Genomic DNA, 23,919 nt, shown 5'->3' on the forward strand with positions numbered 1-23,919 from the left:
GAGGGGAGAAGAGGTATAATGCTACAGAGTCCACCCTCCAAAACAGCCATTTTCTCCACTGATCTCAGTAATATAAAGATCAGTTGTAATTCCAGGAGATTCCCAAGCCCTACCTGGAAGGTGGCAACCCTAACTGGCCAACGCAACATTTTGTAGTATTGAATTCTGTTGCTCAAAATCATATTTCCTTTTAGCTGACCTGAATCTGTTGCCCCTCAATTTCGTTCTACTATTCATGTTTTAGCACTCTGGAAGATCATTTTTCTTTGGTCTCTCTACATCACGCGTAATGTTATAAATGTCACTCATCTTTTCTTTTTCCGGCACAGAGGAGGTGAAGACAGAAGAAGCTGAGGGAAGGATAGGTGGAGGAGGATGAATGAAAGAAAACAGAAGACCTTCACGAGAAAAAACTGTTTTTAACAGCAGCATAGCAGAAATCCACTGCTGAAAATGTATATAAAGATGCCTTATACCGAGTCAGGTGGTTGGTCTAGCCCTCCCAGTATTCCCTGCCCAGCAGCAGCTTTCTGAAGTCTCAGCCAAAGAAAAATCTCTCTCTGTCTCTATTACTGGAGATCCTTTACCTGGAGGTGCTTGGCAATGTTTGTTAGGTGCTCTACCGCTCAGTCATGTTCCCTGCCCACATTTAAAATGGTATTTAACATTGAAAAAGTGCTTTAAGTGGCATACACGGAGGAAGTCCAGGGTTGATATGCAGTTGACAGGCAATGGCAAGCCACCTCTGAATGTCTCTAACTTTGAAAACCCTATGAGGTTGACATAAGTGACTTGATGGCACTTTCCACCACCACAAGAACATATGAAGCTGCCTTATACCAATTCAAACCAATGGTCCATCTAACTCAGCATAATTTACTCTAGCTTGTGCAATGCTACATGCCAAAAAAACATTTCCCTGTTTTCCCTGTTGTGTAGATGATAAGGAACATTTCTGCGTATAAAAACGGTGACCCCCACATGGAATGCTGTACTAAAAGTGAGAGTTACCCTTTCTGATGCTTGAAAAATGAAACACTCCACCACGGTCTTTTCTTAAAAGTTATGGGGAAGCGGTTGGTACACTTGCAGATAAGTAGTTTCAGTGATGAAGATAAGCAGATAAAGAACGCTTTGGTATCTGGAAAAGGAGTGGATGGATCTTCTCTTATGTTTCAATCTATTGGATCAGCATAGAAAAGGATCTACTGGAAATCCGAAGTTTTCTGATGCCCACAATAGTCACTGAGCATAACAGGGCTACTGTGTTATTCATACTTGTTTCTATGAGAAGAGAAAAGCTGTTGCTGGCAGAATATTGAGAAAGCATATCAGTGTCACTGATGAGAATGGAGTGAAGTGCGATGAAGATCCAAGAAAGTCTTTTCAATGAGCAAAGCCAGGGCTGGTTCCCAGTTTTGGGAAGCCCTGGGTAGAGAGCTCAGGGGCTGTCCTATGCCCACTTCTGGGCTCCCATTCTTGCCCTCCCACTCATGTGTCCCCACCTGACTGGGTTTCCTTCTTTTGCCCACTTGCAAGCTCTCCCACCACCTGCAGTCACAGCTGCCCACCCTGCCTGCCTGACTTTTCCTTGATGGTAGTGGGAGCAGCTAAGAGTGTCACTGCCTTGGCCACCAGGAATGTACCACCTACATGCCCTGGGAACAGAGGTGACAAAGCACTCACAAGCAGGCAAAGGAAGAGTATGAGTGGAGGCATCAGAAGAGATGTGTGAGTACGGAGTCAGTAGCAGTGGGCCCCAACAGAAACTATGGGCCCTGTCAGTTACCTCCCACTTCGCCACTGCCATCACCAGCCCTGAGCACAACTCATGGGCTGTTTCAGGCATTACTTTGAATTTTGCTGTCTATGCAAAGTATAATATCACTTATTCCCAGGGTCCAAACAGAAGTTGGCAGTCCCTACAGTAACTATATACATCTATTTTCTTCACATTCAATTAAGCACCGAGGAGCCATCTCACATGATCAAAATGGAAATTAAAGATTAAGGATATACCAACTTAGTTTATGAACTACCTCTGTTAGTTCAAATACCAAGTATCTGATGGTAGCCTCTTCTGAATGTTAGAAAAGTTATACTAGAACAACCACAGGAGACAAATGCTCCCCGATACACATTTTGGGCAATCATAGAATTACTCTGAGTCCGCATGGTTGGATTCAATATGCTCAATGAAGAAAGAAGGAAGAGAAAGGGATGCTGGACAAATTGTTCTTTTCCCAGAAACATCAGTGTTGCCCAGAGGAAAGCACACAATATTGCCTAGAGGAAAGCACACACACAGAGTACAGGAAAGGTTTTGGAACGATGCTACAACATTCTTAACTGATCATTTTAAAATAAAGCAGAAGAGGTTTTGCAGAGAGGAGCCCTTACCAGCTGAAAAGTCTCAACCACCGTCTTCGTCATGGACAATTTTGCACTTGCCAAAGTGTCCTTTGGTTCTTTGTTTGTCCTGAGGACACTCAGGAAACTGATTACTGATTGTACACTGAGGAACCTCTGTGCCACTTGCTCTGAAACTGAGCAGAGAGCCTGTGCTTCTGCCTCTTTTGGTTGCATGTTTGCTGAAGTTCAAGGTTGAGAACTGCTGATAGGGATGGCAACCTTTCTAATCCAAAGAGATTAAAGGTTCACCAGCAGAGGAAATAGACATAACAACAATGGCCAAGAGAAAATGAAGGCCCGCTATCAGAAACACCAACCGGCAGGATGCCAACGGTAGAAATGCATTCCACAGACTTAAGTGATCTAACCAATTCTACATGCCATGGCCTCAGTTTGTGTCTCTTTAGGATAAAAGAGACTTAGCAAGGTGTTTGGCATGCAAAGTGGCTGCTTTTTGCTGTTCTGTTCTTTTTTGTAAGTGACTCTTAGGTCATTTAAAAATATAATGTAGCTGTGGTAGCTGCCATTTAAAGGGGGAGAGATTGGTGCAATGGAAGAGAGGCAATTTACAACAGCCACATTATGAAATTTCACATCACAAATGTTTTCAAAAGTTCTAGCTACAGAAAGATTATAGATGTACGATACCTTTCCCAGCATTATATAGAAAGCTTAGGAATGGATCCACTGGTAATTTCTGCTGGCGGAAGGAAGTTGTCTATGGTGTGTGACTTTCTCACCTCCTCATTACCACTGCAGACCCAATGCCCCCCAAATGCTTCTTCTGGGGGACCCAAGGGCCATAATCCAGAGCTAGAGAAGGATCTGCTAGCACAAAAAGAGAGAGGAAAACCTGTTCTGTGTTCAGAAGGCTCCCTCCTTGTTTGTTTTTTCAACTGTCTTTTTTGTATTGTAAGGCAATGGAAAGAAAAGCAGGGTATAAACAGACAACGGAAGGAGGAGCTGAAGGTCTGCAGTGGGAGGAGGAATCAGATAAAACTTTTCCCCTTCTTCTGTTTGTGGAAATTCTCCAGCGGATCCAAGCCAATAAGTCTTTTCTCCTCGAAAAGGGGAAAGTGTAAATCTTCCACAACAGCAATAAAAGCAGCCTGATGGCTGAGAAAGGGCACGAGGGAGAAGAATTAAACAGCCCCTCCTCCTGGCCCCCCTCGCCCTTTAGATTGCAGGCTCTGTAGCTGCATTCTGGGTAAAATCACAATCAGGAAAAAAAATGGGGGACTGCATACAACATGTAAATCGGTCTGTTGGCGTAGATCTCATTGAGGTGGTCAACCTTTACCTAGGCTGCACTGCTTTATATAGCAGTAGAGGAGCCATATAGTTGGAAGCTGCTGCATACAACCCCCTCCCATAGAAACCTAGATGTTAGGGGAAAGAGTGCTAGTTTAACCTTGTCCCTGACATGCTAATTTTCTAGGTGCAGAGGCAGAGGAACATTGAGGGAGCAATCCTAAGCAGGTCAACTCAGAAGTAAGTTCCATCTTATTCAATGGGGCTTACTCCCAGGTAAGCGACCTTAGGATTGCACCCTAAGTCATTTGAAACCCCACCACCATTTTGAAAAGGCACAGCCTATCCACAGAGAGCCCTAGACCTGAAGACTTTCTAAATGCTGAGTTTTGCCCAATAAATTTATTTGATAGTTATTTGTTGCATGGGATCTTGATATGATTGTGTGGGAGTTCAGCTCCTACTGGATATCATCTGTAACTCTACTAACTGCTGGTAACACTTGTGACTAGTGATATTCTTTCTCCTTGTACAAGACACTGCACAGAATTGTGACAGAACAGAATTATTTCCTAGTGAGCTTACTGCACCAGTAATGTTCAAGGCAAGGATAAGGAAAGAGGAGCGGGCTTGCGGGACAACAGAGTCTAATGGATACTTTTATTTTAAAATAAAAAACGCCTGTCCACTTTTAGAAAGAAAGAAAGAAAGAAAGAAAGAAAGAAAGAAAGAAAGAAAGAAAGAAAGAAAGAAAGAAAGAAAGAAAGAAAGAAAGAAAGAAAGAAAGAAAGAAACTGTTAAATAAAAATAGGGCCCAACCATAGGGATAGATAGATTTTAATTACTTATGCTGCAAGCCTGTCATCATAATATCATCTATAAATACAAAAAGTTTTTTTCCTCTTGTGACTCATAAAATTATATATGGGATGTGGTCAAGTATGTTGGGGAGGGGCATGTAGCAGATTTGTACCACGTCCAAAGAAATTACAATGCAGCCTGCTGAAATGGTTTATCTGTGTCTAAGTTGTACCAGTGCAACTGAAGGCTCACATGCTTGGAATAAATTCCTCAGCACAGAATAGCATATTTTATTATTTTGATGAGTTCTAGTCTAGTCCTATCATGCTAGTTTTCCATGATGGGTTTTTCCCCCCTACGGAGGAGTATTCAATCATGTGAGCCCTGTCCAGCGGTTTGTTCATCCCAGACACAAGTTTCGTACTTCAATGAAAAGTTGGTCTTAGGTTAATTATTTACCAGGCTGTGGCACTTAAGCGTTCATCTGAGCCAACAAAGCCATTCAAAATTACATGCGCTGTACAAATAGATAAGAGCAAAAATAGACATCCAAATCTAGGATTTCCAACCTTGAAAGTCAGTTTAACTTCTAATCTGAAAACACACACACACACCCCACCCGCAATTTCTCCTCTTACTCCTGGAAAAAATTCATTCATTTTAGGACTTGTCAGGCTAATCACTGAAATTAAGCAATGCTTGGCTTTGAACTTGAAAAGAAAAAAAACTGAGATATGTCAGGGAGCAGAAGAGTTAATAAGTTGCAAATTTAGGGGACCTACAGTTGGCAATGGGGTCTCAACATTGCCTGATATTTTAAATATGAACTACTTTAGATGTATTTTAAACAAACGTAAACACCACAGCTTATATATAACTCCTCTACTTCTGCCTGTTCACAAAAGAAGTTATCACTTATACTGTGCCAAATTTTCACAGCTGAATATTTTTGGGGTGAAAAGTGTGCTTTCCAAGGGCTGAAATGGTCCACAAATGTTCCCTAGCTCTGAATAATGTCTTGGGTGGGAGGGGGCATATTGGGGGAGGGGGCATATTTGCTGCTTAGTTTTTCCAGTTTGCAGCTATGCTGACCCTATTTATGGCTACAGCTTCTTCTCCTTCACTATGCAATCTCAGCCAGTCAAAGATCATATTATCCAGGGTTCCCCAGTGTGGTGCCCATGGGCACTGCTGCACCCGCCAACACCTTTCCTGATTAGGCTTCCCAGGTGCCTGCTGGTGGCAGGCAAACTCCCAAGGATTTTCCCCCTTGTCCACTGATCACCTAGCAATCAGTGACAGGGAACATGCTCCTGGACGTTGCCTGCCACTGACAGGCACCTCAGGAGCGTGCGCGCTGTGCGTGCACTCCCAACTGGCACGACGATGTCACGTCCAGAAGTGACATTGTTGTGCTGCCCACGGGAGCATTTCTGCACTTCGTTTGGAGCTGATTTGGGCCCCAAATGGGCCAAATCGGCCCTATGCAGAATGCAGGAATGCTCGCACAGCCGGCATGGTGACGTCACTTCTGGCTCCACTTCTGGTTCCAGGGCATGTGTGCAGAGGCAAGGGGTACCTGGCAACCCTATTCCTGATGCCTGCCAAGTATTTTTAGAAAGTGGATGGAACCTGGTGCAGCTTTTACCAAGCATGGTTTCTGATTGGCCATTGGAGATTTGATTGGCTGTGCAGATTGCTTTGACAGAAGTGGCTTCCACAGCTCAAGGATCTTAACTGTGTGACTGAAGGTAAGCTGTGGCAGCCATTTTGTGACTGGCTGCACCTCCTGCAGCAGCCATTTTGTGTCAGCCATTTTGTGGCTGCGCCCACCATACTGTGCCAGAATTCTAAATGTGCCCATAGGCTCAAAAAGGTTGGGGACCCCTGATATAATCCATCAGTGACATCGTACTGCCCCATAGCCAACCAAATGTGAATTCACTCTAATCACTGAGTGTAAACAAATGCTTTGCATTGCCTTGAAGGAGAAGGACAAGCTGTGTTGCCCGCTGATTCAGTGACAGGGCTGATTGTCCCTCTGTTCCTTTATTTCACCCAAAGTTTCATTGATTGCCTGCCATGTGTGGAAAAAGAGACTGCCAGTTTCCTGTTTCAGACTGACAACAGTCTCTCTCCCACCTTGTGCACATTTTCACATTCTTCCACACCCTCTAAAAATAGGGAGAGTCACATGCGTATGTGTGTGAGGGGCTGTGGCTCAATGATAGAGCATCTGCTTGACATGCAGAATGTTCTAGGTTCAATCCCTGGCATCTACAGTTAAAAAGAACCAATCAGCAGGTGATATGAAAGACCTCTACCTGAGACCTTGGAGAGCTGCTGCCATTCTGAGTAAATAATACTAATCTTGATGGACCAATGGTCTGACTCAGTATAAGGCAGTTTCATGTGTTAGCGCACATGTGTATGTGAGTATGTATCTGAAAATGGTCACAAACCTACCAACTCCCATTTTGGCTCATCAACATTAGTTTTCAAACTAAATTCTGGAGAACATTATAATCACAGAGAAATTTAAGCAGGGATTCCTCAATGTGAAGTTCAGTAATGCTGAACAAACTTCCTTGAAAGACAGCTGGAAACTGTAACAGAACTTCCCTTGTGATATGCTGCCACAGGAGAATATTTGGGTCTACTGCAGATGGTACTAACCAGCAGGGGTCATTTAGTAGAAAAAGAGCTGGAGGAAATTATTAGCATAACTCATTAGAATAACTCATTAGCATATGCCACGCCCTGTGCCATCACCAGAAGTGTGTCATTGGCATAACTGATTTGCATATACCACACCCCCTGCTATTACCTATCCTGGCTGTTTTGGACCCAATCCTGGCCACTCAGGGCCTAAATTGGGCCCAAAATGGCAAAAAGGGGCTGAAAATGGCCGAAAAGGGGCCCAAAATGGTCAGGATTGGGCCGCTGCTGAGTGGGAGAGTGATCCACCACCCGTCAGAGGCCTGATCCGGCCTCCGATCTGGTGGGCGGGGCCACCTGACATGTGACCTCTTTGGGGAACTGCCGGAACTGCGTCCCGGCGCGTTCCCCCTCGAAATGAGCCCTGCTAACCAGATTGCGCAAGGCAGTAGTTAAGCTCAAGTGGCCTAGCTGGTACCCAGTGTCAATGGACGATGTTTCACAGAATATGCGCCAGAATATTTTGCAAGTACTGATGTTCTGTGGCGGATGAACCTATGTGGGAAAAGTTCTCTGAAGGTAAAATGCTTGAAAACCACAGATTTATGGGAATATAGTTTTTCTACATGCCAATATCCACAAGTCCCTTTCAACAGTCCATTATCTGTATGTAATAGGCAGAGATGGCATCATACAAAGCTAGCTTATAATGAGTCATCCACTGGTCGGTCTACCTAGTATTTTACTCCAGCTGGTAATAGATCAAAAAAGAAAGGTCTATTTCAAACCTTTGTTACATAAGAATCTTTCATTGACAGGGCCTAAGACTGGACCTGGCAGCTTCTGCATACAAAGCACATCCAAATATTGCTAGTATTTTATTTTCTGAGTATGTATGTATATGTTGCAGCCTAACTTTCCAATTCTGAGCAGAGTTACACCGGTCTAAGTCCACTGAAGTCAATGTGCTTAGAAAGGTGTAGATCTGCTTAGAACAGCACAGCATTAGGAAACCATCAAAAATTACCAACTTGTATGACATGATATTCAATATGTGTAATAATTTTTGCAGAGCAGAAGCTGAGTTTTAAGATTTTTAGATGTGACCTCTTCAGAAGCTTTCCTGACTTGGCTTTTCTTTTAAATATTAGACATATAGCTATCTGGAATTCTTTATGACCGGCCTTCTAGGCTTCACAATCCATACCAGCTGCTCCCCAAGGCAAACAAATTTTCTAGTGCTTATGCATGGCTTGAACATGGCTCTTTTAAGCTAATGAGCCAACTCTCTTCTGGACTGCAGAGGAAGACTCCACCGGCAAACTACTATCTTTGGGTTGCACAGCTGTGTTGGAGAGGAGCCAGGTGTGAGAGCGTCTATATGCGTTAATGGATTTTAACTTGGTCAGTTTCATTCTAGTTATTTGCAGAGCTCCGGCTGTGAGATCACAGATTTCTGCCAGCGAGTAGATGAGATGTGCCATAAACACATAATGAACAAGAATAACTACACTGAATTAAACCCAGGGTCATCCTGCCCATTCAAGATACCCATAATAGCCAACAGCAGGGGTTTCTGCAAAAGCACATGTTCCTTTCATATTTTATATTACCCAGCTATATCTTTATGCCAATGGAAGAGTAGTGGTTAGAATGTCAGACCAGGGTCTGAGACTCAGGTTCAGTTCTCTGCTCGGCCATGAAACTCACTGGATGACCTTGGGCCAGTCATTATCTCTCCATCTAACCTACCTCACTGGGTTGTTGTGACAGTAAACTGGAGGTGCAAATCAGATGTATGCCACCCTCAGTTCCTTGTAGGAACAGCAGCTTTAAAATCAGAAAGAGCACTTAATGATTGACGGTGCAATCCCATGCTGTGCACTGAAATCAATGAACTCTGCACTGTCATGTACTCACTCAAGTTCAGCCTAGAGGACGCTTTGGAAAATCAGTTCTACTTACCAAGAAAAGCTGCTTGGGCGATACAGGGATCTCAAAATTTCATCTACTTTGATCCACTAGCAAACACATTGGAGCATTTTACATTATTCAACTTACTTTCTGACAATCTAAAAAAAAAATACTCTTGTGTGTGTGTGTGTTTGATGCTTAGCCTTCATTGATTGTCTGTGCACTCACACAGTGCTTTTAATTAGAAAAGCTTGAAGCAATAGGACATATTCTTAAATAAGCATTAAGTGCTTACGTACTGACAGAGAAATAATTTTGCTAAGAAATCTTTGCACCTTCATGCCTTGGAACAGAGTTGAAATCTACCAAAATGTTTTTGTTCTTGTTTCCTTTTTCTTGTTCCTTGTGTGAACAAACACCTAAACTATAGGTCTGTAGAGATTTCATATTTGCAATGATGATTGCTTTTATAGCTGAATTCTCAAGATGTTAAAATTTTACAAACTCCCAGATCCAGGGCACGAAATGCCCTCAGCCAAGGCTACTGAAACCTTAGGAAGAGCATGATCTGGGTCCAATAGCACCTCAAAAATCAACTAGATTTCCAAGGTATGAGCTTTCAAGAGTCAAAGCTCCCTTTGGAAATTTAGTTGATCTTTAGAGTGCTATTGGACATGGCTCTTGCTCTTCAAATGCAGAACAACACGGCTACCCACCTGAAACCTGACATATTTCCTGTGATTGCTACCCGCTCCCCTAATCCCCCTGCAGGCAATCAACACTGTGGGAAGCAATGTCATACGTTACTCCAAAAGCATGGAGCATTTTCACACCAGCATGTACTACCCCTGTGACATAGGACACTGATGCATAAATTATCCATGTTTGCACTGATACACACAGTATTGGGATCTAAAGAAGGGAGCTCTGACTCTCAAAAGCTTACACTCTGAAAATCTTGTTGGCCTCTAAGGTGCCACTGGACTCAAATCCTGCTGTTATACAGTAATGATATCTGCAATGTCAAATAGATCTCTGGTATAGAGCTTTTCAGTGGCAATGGGAAAAAAAGCTGTGAGCAGTACACTGTCTCCAGTTGTCCTCCTATCTCTATAAAAGTTCCACATCATTCTGCACCATCCAATTCATTGCATAATTTAATGTGCAATTGATGCTCATTTGCATACACACTCATAGCACCTTATGCCCAAGCTTGTACTTCTGTTACAGAGATATCATATCTTTCTAGTAGTCAGATGTTAATGTTTTGTGTTTGGGAAAATGGCTCACTTTTCTAAAGCAACTCTTCTATTTCACTGTCCTTTTTGCTTTGTGATAAAAATTATTGAAGATTTTTTCTTCTTCTCAAATTATATCATTGCAGAGGACTCCACTATAAAGACACAGGCTCAATATGTTTCTTTTATGCCCACAACTATGGTTAAAAAAAAACAACCTGAGTTGACCTGCTCTTGGCCCTTTAACAGTAGTTTGTTCTGCAGCTTTAGTAGGTGATATAAGCATTCTTGAGATATTTGAAAGGGTTTCTATGGGAGGCCCAATATTCTTGCATCAAGCTCCACCTCTGACCTACATGCATTCAACTGAATTTATGCCAAGAATTTATGTGCATACAATTGCATACATACATAGCTTTCTCCCAAAGATCCTAATCACAATGAGAGGACAGTAATGATATCTGCAATGTCAAATAGATCTCTGATATAAAGAACAGCATTTCAGTGACATCGTTCAGAAATGGAGCATGCTGCAGCTCTCCCACTTCTACCATCCGTGAGTTCATTCTACCCCTTTCAAATGTGTAAAGAAGAGAGCTACTGCTTATCTCCATGTCATTAAGAGTTTCAGCTGCTAACTCCAGCAGATCAAATCATGGTTAAAGGGTGTGTTACAGGGGCCATTTCCAAGGCTGGCATCCCTGTAATAATATCTGGTGCACTGAGTAGGTTGAGAAGAAGCTGAAAGATGCTTTGGTTTGTTTGCTCAGACTTTAAGCAACAACTACTTTGTTATCAAAGCCAGAGCAGAAAACAGCAAGTTGGAAAAGGAAAGTAGGTGAAAGAGCACCCCATTAGGTTCCCTAGACAATCAATCACCTTGAAAACAAATACTGTCAGATCTTAAGGAGGCCCTTATAGACTCTATACCCGCCTGGCAATGAAACAAAGCTGCTGGCTATTAGGAAATGTATTTACACTGAGGCTGTCAACTCACCTCGCCAAAGTCTCGGTCAGCCTCCATTAGCGCACAGTGCAATACGGTGTGTTTGGAGCACCACCACCGTCCAGCCTGGGCCAATCCACTGCCTTCCGGAGGAATACCAAGCAAAAATGTGCCATCCATAGAAGCCATGCACAAGATCTGGCATTAATTCGTGTCAGGATGCAGGATGCATCTCATAAGGCACCAGGGTCTTACAAAGGAACACGAAGGACAGGAAAGGGAATGATGTTTGACACTGCAGGGTTTAATCTAAGGCAGAACAGACAGCCCTGGAATTGGTTTTGAAGGCCAGGCTTATCTGGAAACACGAGAGGCAATAATAAAGGAGAATGCCTTTGTCTGCAACATAAGAGCTCCCCAGGGCAGTAGCCAGCCTTCCTCATCAGGCGCCGCCGCAATATTTCAACGTGGGCCAGATCCTCCCCAGTCAGTTTGTTGGGAGGGGCCCAGCAAACCCAGTAAGGATCCATACCTTAATCTGCTGGGTATCCCTTTCCTCCTCTAAACACCTTGCCATACTTGTAATTATAATACCTGAAGGGAGATTTTTTTCCTGTTAAATGGAAGTTTCCACAGTTTAAGAACAAGCTCACATTCTTTACGTTTTTAAATGACTCCAACCCAAGGGCGAGGGCCTGACTGCATGGATCTTCTCACAGAATCACTGCATGGGAAAACGCCAGTGCCGCTCATCTGGCTGAATCATTTAACCAGTGGTTTTCAATCCATTGGTCGATACTCTCATGTGGGTTGGGACTTGGGAGGGACCCTCAGTTTAGTTCTGACGAGTTGATGATAGACTGTCCATCAACTAAAACAGTCCCCAGAGTGGTTTACGTCACAATAAAACACAAGACAATACAGGTGGGTGGTAGAGTCCTACTTACTTGGATGGAGACCCCCTTAAAAGCCCCCCATTTTTTCTTGCCGTTGGTAGCACTGCTGCTAATGTGCATGTGTAGAGAACAAGGGCACCGCACCGTGCCTCCTGCCTGCCTTCAAATGCATTGCTGAGTAGAGTAGCAGGAGCACAAGGCTAGGTCAGAGTGGAGGAAGTGAACCTTGGTTTATTCCCCATTATGGTAAACCGCCTGGTGCTTATCCTTTATTACCTGTCCCCAACTATAACTCTGGCTTGCCCTATCACCCTATCAGCTCACCTATTCCCTACACTTCATACAGTGAATTCATAACATGTTATGCAACAGTTGCATTTTAATACAATATAATTATATTGTAAGGTAATATGTAATGCAATGATCCCACTAACAGGGCAAGTATTTTGTCACCCCAAGCAGAGATCCTATCCTGCACCTTCTCCTGTGGGACTGAGTCGAGCCCTGGCAGTTCGCCAGCAGCTTCCTCATTGATAATAATAATAACAAAATGTGGAAGTGAAAGGCAAAGAAAAGAAATGGAAGGAAAAGGATTATAGTCCATCCAGTTGAATTGTGGATGGTAAGAAAATTAGTGGAGACACTGAGGGCTGTGAATTTTCCAATCTTGGGCTTTCAGAGAGTGGAGAACAGGGGCCTTTTCAAAATAAAGAAATCCTACAGTGGATCAGTCTCAGTGTCAAAACCAGAGCTGGGCAAAACAAGTTTGGAAACCTATAATCTATCGCTTTTCCAGTATAGAATAATTTATAACTGCAAGGCCCTATAATTAGGTGATGTCTACATTCCCATGACACAGATCAGAGAAATGGCCTGTCCTGCATCCTACAATAAAGCAAAGCTGGAACTGGAGTGCTCTCACAGGCAAAGGTGCCTCCATTCTACGAAGCTATTCTGGCATGGCATGGCATGGCAATTTCTGTATACAAGAATACATGAATGCATCAAAAACAATGTTAACAATCAACAACTAATGTCCAGGAACGTACTTCTGGGGAAAGTGCTCTGTCCAAAAGGACAGAGAGATTATGGCATGGGAAGAGCAATGATGATTATTTCCTACTCATGATTTAGGATTGGTTTACACGTGCAGCAGGAGGAGGCAGAAATTAGTTGGGTAGTGTTGTGTCCTTAATGCTAGGTATCAGAATAAAGAGGAACATTGTTAATTACTCAAGTTCTTTCTCCGTGTGGCACTGCAACAACTTCTTTTCTACCTGTTCCTGTCTACATTAAATCCTGGAGCAGACTAGGACAGTCAAAAACTGGCCAGGATTAAAGGGTTATCAAAAACATCACAGGGGGTGGAGGTAATATGGACAGTGCTGTTTAGAATTGCCAGGTCCAAGTTGGGAAATTCCTGGAGATTTTGGTGGTGGAGCCTGGGAAGAGCGGAGTTTGGGGAGGGGAGGGGCCTCAGTGGGGTATAATGTCATAGAGTCCGCCCTCCAAAGCAGCCATTTTCTCCAGGGGAATTGATCTCAGTGGCCTGGAGATCAGTTGTAATTCCGGGAGATCTCCAGCCACCACCTGGAGGCTGGCAACCCTAGTGCTGTTCCAGACTGCAAGTGGATATCACATTTTTAATGTTCCCCTCTATTAAGAAAAACTCCTTGCCAATAGAAAACGTACGCACCTATCTATCTCCCTGATGAGCTAGGCTTTTTTTTTTAAACTTGCAGATAATTTTCTTTTACATGGGAGATCACTCAAAATGCCTTCCACCACCTGCTTTCTCCTATACTGCCTTGGGATTCTATCACTTTCTTCCACTGCCTGTGCAGATCTTGCGCATATCCTACTGAGAGTTGAACAAGGCCTCGTTCAGATGTACTGTTGTCTGACTATTATTCATTTCAATGAATTTGCATAAGAAAGGGTGGTTCATTGTTGGCGGAAGCTATATTATTTTGCTGCTTCATCCAGATCCAACCTCTGCGCATACAAATTCAGTGGAGCGTCGTGTTTCGTGCTGCACAGATCTGACTAGGTACAGAGAGCTAAGAATTCCCCCTACCTTACACAGGAACCATGGCTTGTTAGCCAGACTGTCTTTCCTATGCCACACGTCTGCTGGTTGCTGCTGCTACAGGGTTAATGTTTAAACAATCACTTTATGCCCGAGTGCTTGGGCTACTCCACTTAACACCTATTGGCTCAACAGATTGCAACAAGACTTTTATGTCACTGAGCCAGGCCGGAATGGAAATGGTTCTTTGAGGAATGTTTGAAATGCACACATTTTATTAGGTCAAACTTACGAATATAGCACATTTAAAATGTTTCTGGGACTCAGCTTACGGAATTCATACTATTGCAGTGTGCTTTGAACTACACACACACACACACACACAGAGTTATACACATGTTTGCTACGTGCTGTTATCACCAATGAAGACGTGTTGGTTGAATTTTTGATTTAAGCATGCATTAAATGTAACTGACCTTTCTTTTATAAAATGTTGGATCTGAAAAGTCTTGTGTTAAGATTATAATTTGTACACTAACTTCTTGTCTGAGAATTAGCAACCACTTGTTTATTTCTTTATATTTAATTGATACATTTCTAGTTCCCAAGCTCAATTCTGTATTCCCCCCTCTGATTTGTGCTGGTTGGGGACAATTCTCCCTTTCTGGTTCACCTTCCTACTGTGTTTGTAAGTTATATATTATATTAAACTTGCATTTTGCATACATGGTGCATCTCTTGCTATCCATAGGCATTTCTGAAATGAAGGGATGGTTGCTTGAAATAAGGAACAAGTGGCAAGCTGGCACTCCCTTAACGGCTGAAATAAGTTTAAAACATTTGGTTTGAAGTATTTTAGAAGTTACTTCAATCTAAGAGCTGAGAACAATTCCCACTTGCAACTGCTTCTTTATGCCCCATAAAAGATGGTGAAGCTGTGAAATGGACCAGAAATTTTTTTAAATATTCTAATCTTGTCACTTTCACTTTAAAAAAGTGTTTTTGAGCGTACTGTAGAAAGAGACGAACCATATGCTAGGGAAATGTGGATAAGTAAGAAAATGTTCTTGAAACGTGAGGCACAGTTGCAAAAGAGAGTCCCGTTTGCCTGCTCATGCAGAAAAGTAAATATTCACATGCTACTAAGAATAATGAATAAAATCTTTGAAACTCCTCCAGGTTATTTGGAGGGGTTTATTTATCACTATTGATTGATGACACAGACATTATCCAATAGGTACTTTCTGTTCTGGTACACACCATTGTTGGCAGTCATGCTGGTGAGAGCTAGTTTTTCCCTACAAAACCAGTTCAGTTCAAAATGCTGTCCCTGAAAAACTAGTTGCTAACCACATAGATGTAGTGACAATGAAGAGGAGGAGTAGGTGAAGAGCGGGTAAACACACACAAAAATGAAAGATATAACCCCTTTCCCCAAATGGAAATGTAACAGTCAAAACATGTCATTTTTCTGCTGCATGCTGGATGCCTGAGAAAGGAGTTTCCTTCCGCCCCTCCAGCACTGGACTCCCCATCACTACCACAAGTACACAAATGAGCAGTTTAATTTTGCCATCTGGAATTCATTGAGCTGCCTTATTTTTTTACATAAGGCAGGCAGCGTTAGGATTGCCAGTTCTTCACCAGATGGAGGAGGGCAGTTCTTGGAAATATAGTAATTGTGTGACAGGGAAGGATGAAGCAACACAAGCCTCCCCTGCCCGCCCCCGCAAAGCCTATCACACTAGAATTACCCTGCCTCCACTCTGCAGAGTAATTGTAGAGGCGCCCCAATCAGTCCTGGTGTAGCTGGCTCTGTAACTCAGAGTTAGTTACCCACATTTATTATCTTGCTCCTATACACCTGCTCCTTTACATTACAATCCTAAGAAAACATGCCTGGAAGTAAGTCCCATTGAGGAGAGTCTGAGTAGGCCTGCTTACAAACACACTATTAGAATAGTAAACTCAGAACTGAAAACGACCTCAGATCCTCAATCTCCTACCAACCTTGTATATATCAGCATAAGAAATCCAGAGATGTGAGGATTCAAGCGAGACAGCCAAAACACATGCCACAGGGGAAGACAATCTCCTCACCAGACTCTGTCCAATTTTCTCTGACTCCAAGTATGGAAGGCAGGGGTGGGAGACCATACAGGACTAAAAAGACTGTGAGGTTTGCTCTTTGTGGCCACAAGTGGGAAATTGGAAAATTACTATGACTGAAGGAGGGTCCTTGGCTCAGCGGTAGACCATCTGCTTAAGAACATAAGAACATAAGAGAAGCCATGTTTGATCAGGCCAATGGCCCATCCAGTCCAACACTCTATGTCACACAGTGGCCAAAAAACCAGGTGTCATCAGGAGGTCTGCCAGTAGGGAAGGGACACTAGAAGCCCTCCCACTGATTTCCCCCCCCCCCCCCGCCTAAACACCAAGAATACAGAGCATCACTGCCCTAGACAAAGAGTTCCATCTATAGTTGTTGTGGGTTTGTTGTGGGTTTTCCGGGCTGTATTGCCGTGGTCTTGGCATTGTAGTTCCTGACGTTTCGCCAGCAGCTGTGGCTGGCATCTTCAGAGGTGTAGCACCAAAAGACAGAGATCTCTCAGTGTCACAGTGTGGAAAAGATGTAGGTCATTTGTATCTACTAAGGAGGGGTGGGGTTGAGCTGAGTCATCCTGTAAGAGTTTCCCAGGGTGTGGAATGCTAATGGCGGGAGGCTTCACTGTGTCCTGAGGAGGTTCTTTTGCATATGGATTGGTACTTGATGTGCTAATCTTCTCTGCAGGGCTATTGTCGGGGATAGAATGTTTTGTTAGCCTGGTGTTTTTTCAGAACTGGAAACCATGCTCTGTTCATTCTTAAGGTTTCTTCTTTCCTGTTGAAGTTTTGCTTATGCTTGTGAATTTCAATGGCTTCCCTGTGCAGTCTGACAAAGTAGTTGGAAGTGTTGTCCAGTATTTTGGTGTCCTGGAATAAGATACTGTGCCCTGTTTGCGTTAGGCTATGTTCAGCCACTGCTGATTTTTCAGGTTGTCCAAGTCTGCAGTGTCTTTCATGTTCTTTTATTCTTGTCTGGATGCTACGCTTTGTGGTCCCGATGTAAACTTGTCCACAGCTGCAGGGTATACGGTATACTCCTGCAGAGGTGAGGGGGTCTCTACTGTCTTTTGCTGATCGTAGCATCTGTTGTATTTTTCAGGTGGGTCTGAATACTGCTTGAAGGTTATGCTTTTTCATAAGCTTTCCCATCTGATCAGTAATTCCTTTGATATATGGCAAAAACACTTTTCCTGTAGGAGACTGTTTTTCCTTGGTTGTTTGATTCATCCTGGGTTTGATTGCTCTTCGGATTTCATTTCTGGAGTAGCCATTTGCCTGAAGTGCGTGGTTTAGATGATTAATTTCCTCATTGAGAAAGTGCGGCTCACATATCCGTCTTGCACGATCCACTAATGTTTTCATTATGCCTCTTTTCTGTCGGGGGTGGTGATTGGAGTTTTTGTGTAAGTACCGATCAGTGTGAGTTGGTTTCCTGTAGACCTTGTGACCTAACTGAAAGTTTGCTTTGCGGATGACCAAGGTATCCAGGAATGGGAGTTTTCCCTCGATTTCTTTCTCCATTGTGAATTGTATGTTCAGGTGGAGGTTGTTGAGATGATTCAAAAACCCCATCAATTCTTCCTCCCCATGGCTCCAAATGATAAATGTATCATCCACAAACCGGAACCATACACTAGGTTTGTGGGGTGCTGATTCTAGAGCTGTTTTTTCAAAATGTTCCATGTAGAAGTTTGCTATAACTGGGCTGAGTGGGCTCCCCATGGCCACCCCATCCATCTGTTCATAGAATTCGTTGTCCCATTGGAAGTAACTGTCCCATTGGAAGTAACTGTCCCATTGGACAGTTCCATCTATACCTTGTGGCTAATAGCCACTGATGGACATCTGTTCCATATGTATATCCAATCCCCTCTTGAAGCTGTCTATGCTTGAAGCTGCTACCACCTCCTGTGGCAGTGAATTCCATGTGTTAATCACTCTTTGGGTGCAGAAGTACTTCCTTTTATCCATTCTAAGCCGACTGCTCAGCAATTTCATTGAGTGCCCACGAGTTTTTATATTGTGAGAAATGGAGAAAAATACTTCTTTCTCTACCTTCTCTATCCCATGTAAACCTCTATCATGTCACCCCTCAGTCATCGTTTCTCCAAGCTAAAGAGCTCCAAGTGCTTTAACCTTTCTTCATAGGGGAAGTGTTTTTCATCCCTTTAATCATTCTAGTTGCCCTTTTCTGCAATTTTTCCAGTGCTATGATATCTTTTTTGAGGTGTGGTAGCCAGAATTGTACACAATATTCCAAATGAGGCCATACCATTGATTTATACAGGGGCATTATGATACTAGCTGATTTGTTTTCAATTCCCTTCCTAATAATCCCCCAGCATAGCGTTGGCCTTTTTTATTGCCGTCGCACACTGTATCAACATTTTCAGTGAGTTATCTACCATGACTCCAAGATCTCTTTCTTGTTCAGTCTCCGCCAGTTTGGACCCCATCATTGTGTATTTATATTTGGGATTTTTGGCCCCAATGTGCATTACTTTGCATTTGGCCATGTTGAACCTCATTTGCCACATGGATGCCCACTCTCCCAGCCTCGACAGATCCCTTTGGAGTGCCTCACAATCCTCCCTGGTTCTCACCATGCTGAACAATTGAGTGTCATCCACAAACTTAGCCACTTCACAGCTTATTCCCAACTCCACATCATTAATGAACAAGTTAAAAAACTTGGCATGCAGAAGAAAAAAAAGAGAGTGAGTGCCATCAAGTCACAGTGGATTTAAGGCAACCCCTAGTGAGTTTTTCAGGCAAGAGACTAACAGAGGTAGTTTGCCATTGCCTGCCTCTGCAACCCTGGTCTTCATTGGTGGTCTCCTAATTACTAACCAAGGCCAACCCTACTTAGCTTCCAAGATCTGATGGGATCAGGCTTGCCTGGGCTATCAGGGTGGCATGCAGAAGATCAAAGGTTTAATCCCTGGCATCAAAAAATGGATCAAGTAGTAGGTGATATGAAAGACTGGAGACCATAGAGAGCAGCTGCCAGCCAGAGTAGACAAGACTGACATGTGTCCATGTGAGGAGGAAAATAGAACCATGGTTGGGAGGACTGGTACCTATGATAAGGGAGGGAGGTGAGAAGGGAGACATAACAAAGAGGCCCATGGAAACCTCAAATGCCCATAAAAACCTTCAGTTGGCTTTGGTTGTGAGGAGGATAAAATGTGCAATGGAGAAATTGGTATACTACCCTAGCTTCTTTGGAGTAAATGTGGGACAACATAATAAAGAACAAGAATAGGTAGACTGTCATGGCTGTTTGCATTTGACTTTCTGTGTATGACCACTCCATGCTGCACAGCAACTGGGGAAGTCTGTTCAAAGGGAAAACGTTTGGATTATGCTAAACAGAAGCAGGCCTTTAGACTGGGAGCCATGTTGTGCGTGACGGACATGGCTGTTAATGACAGAGAAGCTAGTTCCACCTAATAGTCAGGGTGTTCACTTAGATTGCTCTGGTTCAGTTGGACTGTATATTTGGGGAGATTTTTATCCTGCTAATAATTCAGATCCATTCAAGCACTGATAGATTGAGTCTCTCCGTGCTACAATGATGTCAGGAGTTGTTTGCTAAGCTTTCTACTTTGAATTCCCTCCAAGAGAAACAGCATACTGCAAGCTGTCTCATAGTAGAAACATATCATACTTCAACTGTTGAACTAACGGACATTTTAATCACCACCAGAGAGGATGGAACCCTTTGAGTACTGGCCTAGGAATAAACTCCATTTTATTCAGTGGTGGTTACTTACGATTATATAGGCTCAGGTTGCCATTTTACACCGATGGAGTCTGATAATTTCCTGTAATTTTGGGCCACATACTAACCTTCATACCTATGTGGTATTTTCCTTGAGTCCCCAGCAACCCCCTGAATTTATACACGCTTAGGAGCACAACTATGTAATAACAACTTATGAATCCAAGATTCGGATCCAGTAGTACCTTAAAGACCAACTGGATTTCCAGCATACGAGCTTTTGAGAATCAAAGCTCTCTTGGAAATCGAGTTGATCTTTAAGGGCAACTGGACCTAAATCCTGCTTGTCTACTACAGACCAACACAGCTACCCACCAGAAATCATGAACCCAAATGTTTTAAGTACTGAGATTTCAGACTTTAAGAAAATACTTGGAAACAAATATAGTGCACTCCACAAACACGAAAAGGGCAGGAGCTCCATTGCGTAAACACATGCTTTGAGGACTCGGCTCCTGAATCCACCAATATCATACCTGGAACATGGAGCTTCTGGCCATTGTAGCTCAGAATTACAATATACACCTGTTTACTAGATATTAGAGGGAAGCAAGAGAAGACACCCTATTTGAGAGCATCCCTGGCGCAGGCCAGATCTGGATCTAAACCAGCACCGTGGTTCATTGACAAATTAAGTCTTGCTGTTCAATGGTGCTATTACGATATTGGTTGGAGGCTTATTGATTTGTCACAAGACCTCTGGTCTCAGTTTTCTACCTGTAGAATGGGTATATCACAGCACCACTAAATTTCATTGTTTCATACATACATACCAGCTGAACTAAACATTGAGCGAATAATAACTAAAGTTATATTTTGAATGCCTCTATCATTAAGGTGGTACTGACCTCTAAGTCCAGAAAGAGAGGCAATCAAAATCGGCAAACAGAAGTAAAAAGGGTCCAAGGAGATAACAAATCTGGAGTCCGAATTTGAGCTTTGAAAGTTCTTCTAGCTTGCTCAAGGGGAGCCCTCCAGTGGCGGGGTTGCTAGGTTGCAATCCAGAGAATTTAGCTTTAAACTCTTCCATGCAGCTGCAATCTTTGCCACCAATTCTACCCCTAGTCCTGAAGTCTGTCCCCAACCCATTTGCAGTGCTGCATAGCTGCCCATTAAGGCCAAGAGGGGAGGGGCAGAGGTTTAGAGTCTCTGGGGAAAAACAGGTAGAAGAAGCTGTCGCTTCCTGCACTGTGCTGGAGAATTTAAAACTGCATAGATGTTCTCCGGGTTGTGACCTGGTAACCCTGTCCACTGGCCTAAGGAACATGTAAATCCTACAGCAGTCTTCCATACACAAAAATTCTATCTCTCATGACAATTCTGGAGCTAGAAAACAAACGAAAAATGTTACCCTCTCTTTCTTGGATCTGTCCATCCTAGTTGTATGATCCAGCATTGGGGCAGCTGTCAGCACCCAGGGGGACAGCTCCCAAATCAGTCTGCCACACAATGCCAATAAGCCTTTCTCCCCTTTCTTGTTAGAAGGACTATTCCACTTCTGGCTGTTCTTTAGCGGAGAGGGCAGTTCTTCCTGTTGCTATTGAGGATATTCCACTTTCTTAGCTTGTTTATTTCATGTGTAAGGTTGCTTCCTCTTCTTCTGAAGTTCTGTGGCACGTGACAAAATTTCCTCTTCCGCTTTACCTTTGGTCTCTGGATTCCTCCCTGCCCAACCTGGGTGTGTTTGGCCTTCTCCTTGCTCTGTGCCTCACTTGGTGGTATATAGAGAAGGGATGTTCATCACACAAGACTCTCTTTTGCCCGCCTGCATCTTGTCAGAAGCAAACCAACCGGCCCCTTTCCAGTCAGAAAAGTTCTCCCTTCCTCCCAGGTAACAGAGCATGGGAGTTTTGCGTATGCCTCTTACCCACCCACTGACTTCCTCTCGATTCAGTTACTCTTCTGAGCTCACCATTAGGTTTATTTACTTTCCACCTCGGTGACGTTGTCCCATTTTTTGCTGTCTGCACAGGCTGCTTCCTGGGGTCTCAAGACAAACCCTATATTGCCATGGCAATAGGCGAAAATCCTGTTGCTGTCCCACTTCGCCCGAGCCCCTCCTGGCCTGGCCATTAAAGCTGTCATGCGGAATACTGCTACCATGGGGATAGGGCTTAATTCAGATGGTCTAACGACGACATTATCTCTTTTATTGATGCTCCAGCAACCACTCGACCGAAAGACTTAGCAACCCGTCCTACTCTTATAGTGATGCTGACCCCCAATTGCCAAATGGCAATTGCCAAATGGTGAACGGTTGCCCACATAAAAGAGGCAGATAGTTGTATAATCAGTCTGGGAAATATCAAAGAGGATGGGAGTGTCTGCTGCTCCTAAGACTGAAACATTGCCCACGTCATTGCTCCTGTTCCAAAGAATGGACCCACTACCATCATGTTTGTGCTAGACACCAAATTCAACCATCTGGCTGTACTAAAGAGACAGGAATTGCTATACTGCATTCCTGAATATCCTGTTCAGGTCGATTCTAACTCTAAAAACACTTACCCAGTTAGCTGGATAGACTGAAGGAATAGATATTCCCCACCAGCTGTTTAGAGCAAAGTTCTCTAGTGCAAACAAGAGTGCAGGATGGCACTTTCCAATGGTGTCCCAGCAACAACAGGACTTCCAGGTGGCAGATTTCCCTGGACCGAAAACTTGGGTGATGCATGGAATCTTCATGATGCCATGGGGAAGAGGGGTGGAGTGTGTGCAACCATCTTCCCAAGAGTATCTAAGCCAGGCAAAATAATGCATGTGTAAATGACAGTAGTAAACCAGCATCTCCTAGAAACTTGGGCCAGTTAGTTCAGATCAATGTGCACTTTTCCATATTTAGTTCTTCACAATTTGTAGCAGCAGAGTACAGCCTCCCCTGTCTTTAAGCTTCCTCACAATTTTTCCTTCTCTTCTACCTTTCTTTTCTACCCGAGTCCCTTTCTCTTACACCTTTTCTTCCTCTATCATAGCTGAATAGACAATTTTGCAATCTCTTTCCTCTTTCTTTAAATCAAAGTCAACTTGACTTTCAGACCTCTTCTCCTTCCATTTCCCCACTCTTGGCCTTTTTGACTTTCCACCCTCCTCATCTTGTTAATATTAAGCAATTGAATATCAGCATGTACTAATAATCCAGTAACACAGATGGTATATTATTGAAAAATAATAAAATCTTCTCATATTAACAGTGTTTCTCTCTGTACAAAGGTAATGAAAACTTCCTTTCCCTCTCTTCCCTCCTTGATTTTTCCATATCCAATAGTTTTTCAACACCATTCTCTTATAGAAAAATATGTGGAAGAGTCATATCCAACAGTTTTTCAATGCCATTCTCTTATAGAAAATTATATGGAAGAGCCACACTTGGAAAACATTAGGGGGAAAAAAATCTGTGTTCTGATCAATGGCACCTAACGTAACATTGGATTTTCTGCTTGTGGAATTGCATGAGAATCCTAACACATGCAAGATGTTTTTAAATGAGCTGATTGATGGTAAAAGCACTTCCCTCCCCAAATGCCCAATCTTGGTAAAAGTTTACCACCTGTGTCAAAAACCTGTGGGTGATTTTGTACAATGCCAACCAATGTTCTTTGTGTGTTTTGCTCCATCTTGAAGATATAAGGTACCAACGAGATAACATTTTGTAATGTTTCTATTGAAGTCTTACATATTGCGGACATTTTTGTACAAATGTGATGTCCAACCATCTGCGTGTTTTTCACCAAGAAAACACACCCCTTCATTGCCCCCGAAGGACAGGCTGGCCAAAACGATATCCCTTTTTAAAAACTTTCACAGGCTTTCTGAATGCTGGAAAGCAGCTAGTTTTGACCATTTCTCTCTGTTGCTTTTAAATGCTGTTCACCACTTTATGC

At 43.1% G+C, this 23,919-nt stretch overlaps 1 protein-coding gene across 1 annotated transcript in view; it reads right to left on the bottom strand.

Moving 5' to 3' along the window:
- Positions 1–2,529, bottom strand: part of GCK (glucokinase) — a 28,435-nt gene extending 25,906 nt beyond the window's left edge. The window contains exon 1 of the mRNA XM_054998506.1: positions 2,401–2,529. Coding sequence (XP_054854481.1) covers positions 2,401–2,433 — 33 coding nt within the window. The 5' untranslated portion in view covers positions 2,434–2,529. The remainder of the gene's footprint in view (positions 1–2,400) is intronic.
- Positions 2,530–23,919: the final 21,390 nt, after the last annotated feature.

This window comes from Eublepharis macularius, chromosome 14 (genome assembly GCF_028583425.1).
Source record: "Eublepharis macularius isolate TG4126 chromosome 14, MPM_Emac_v1.0, whole genome shotgun sequence".
NCBI classification, from domain to species: Eukaryota; Metazoa; Chordata; class Lepidosauria; order Squamata; family Eublepharidae; genus Eublepharis; species Eublepharis macularius.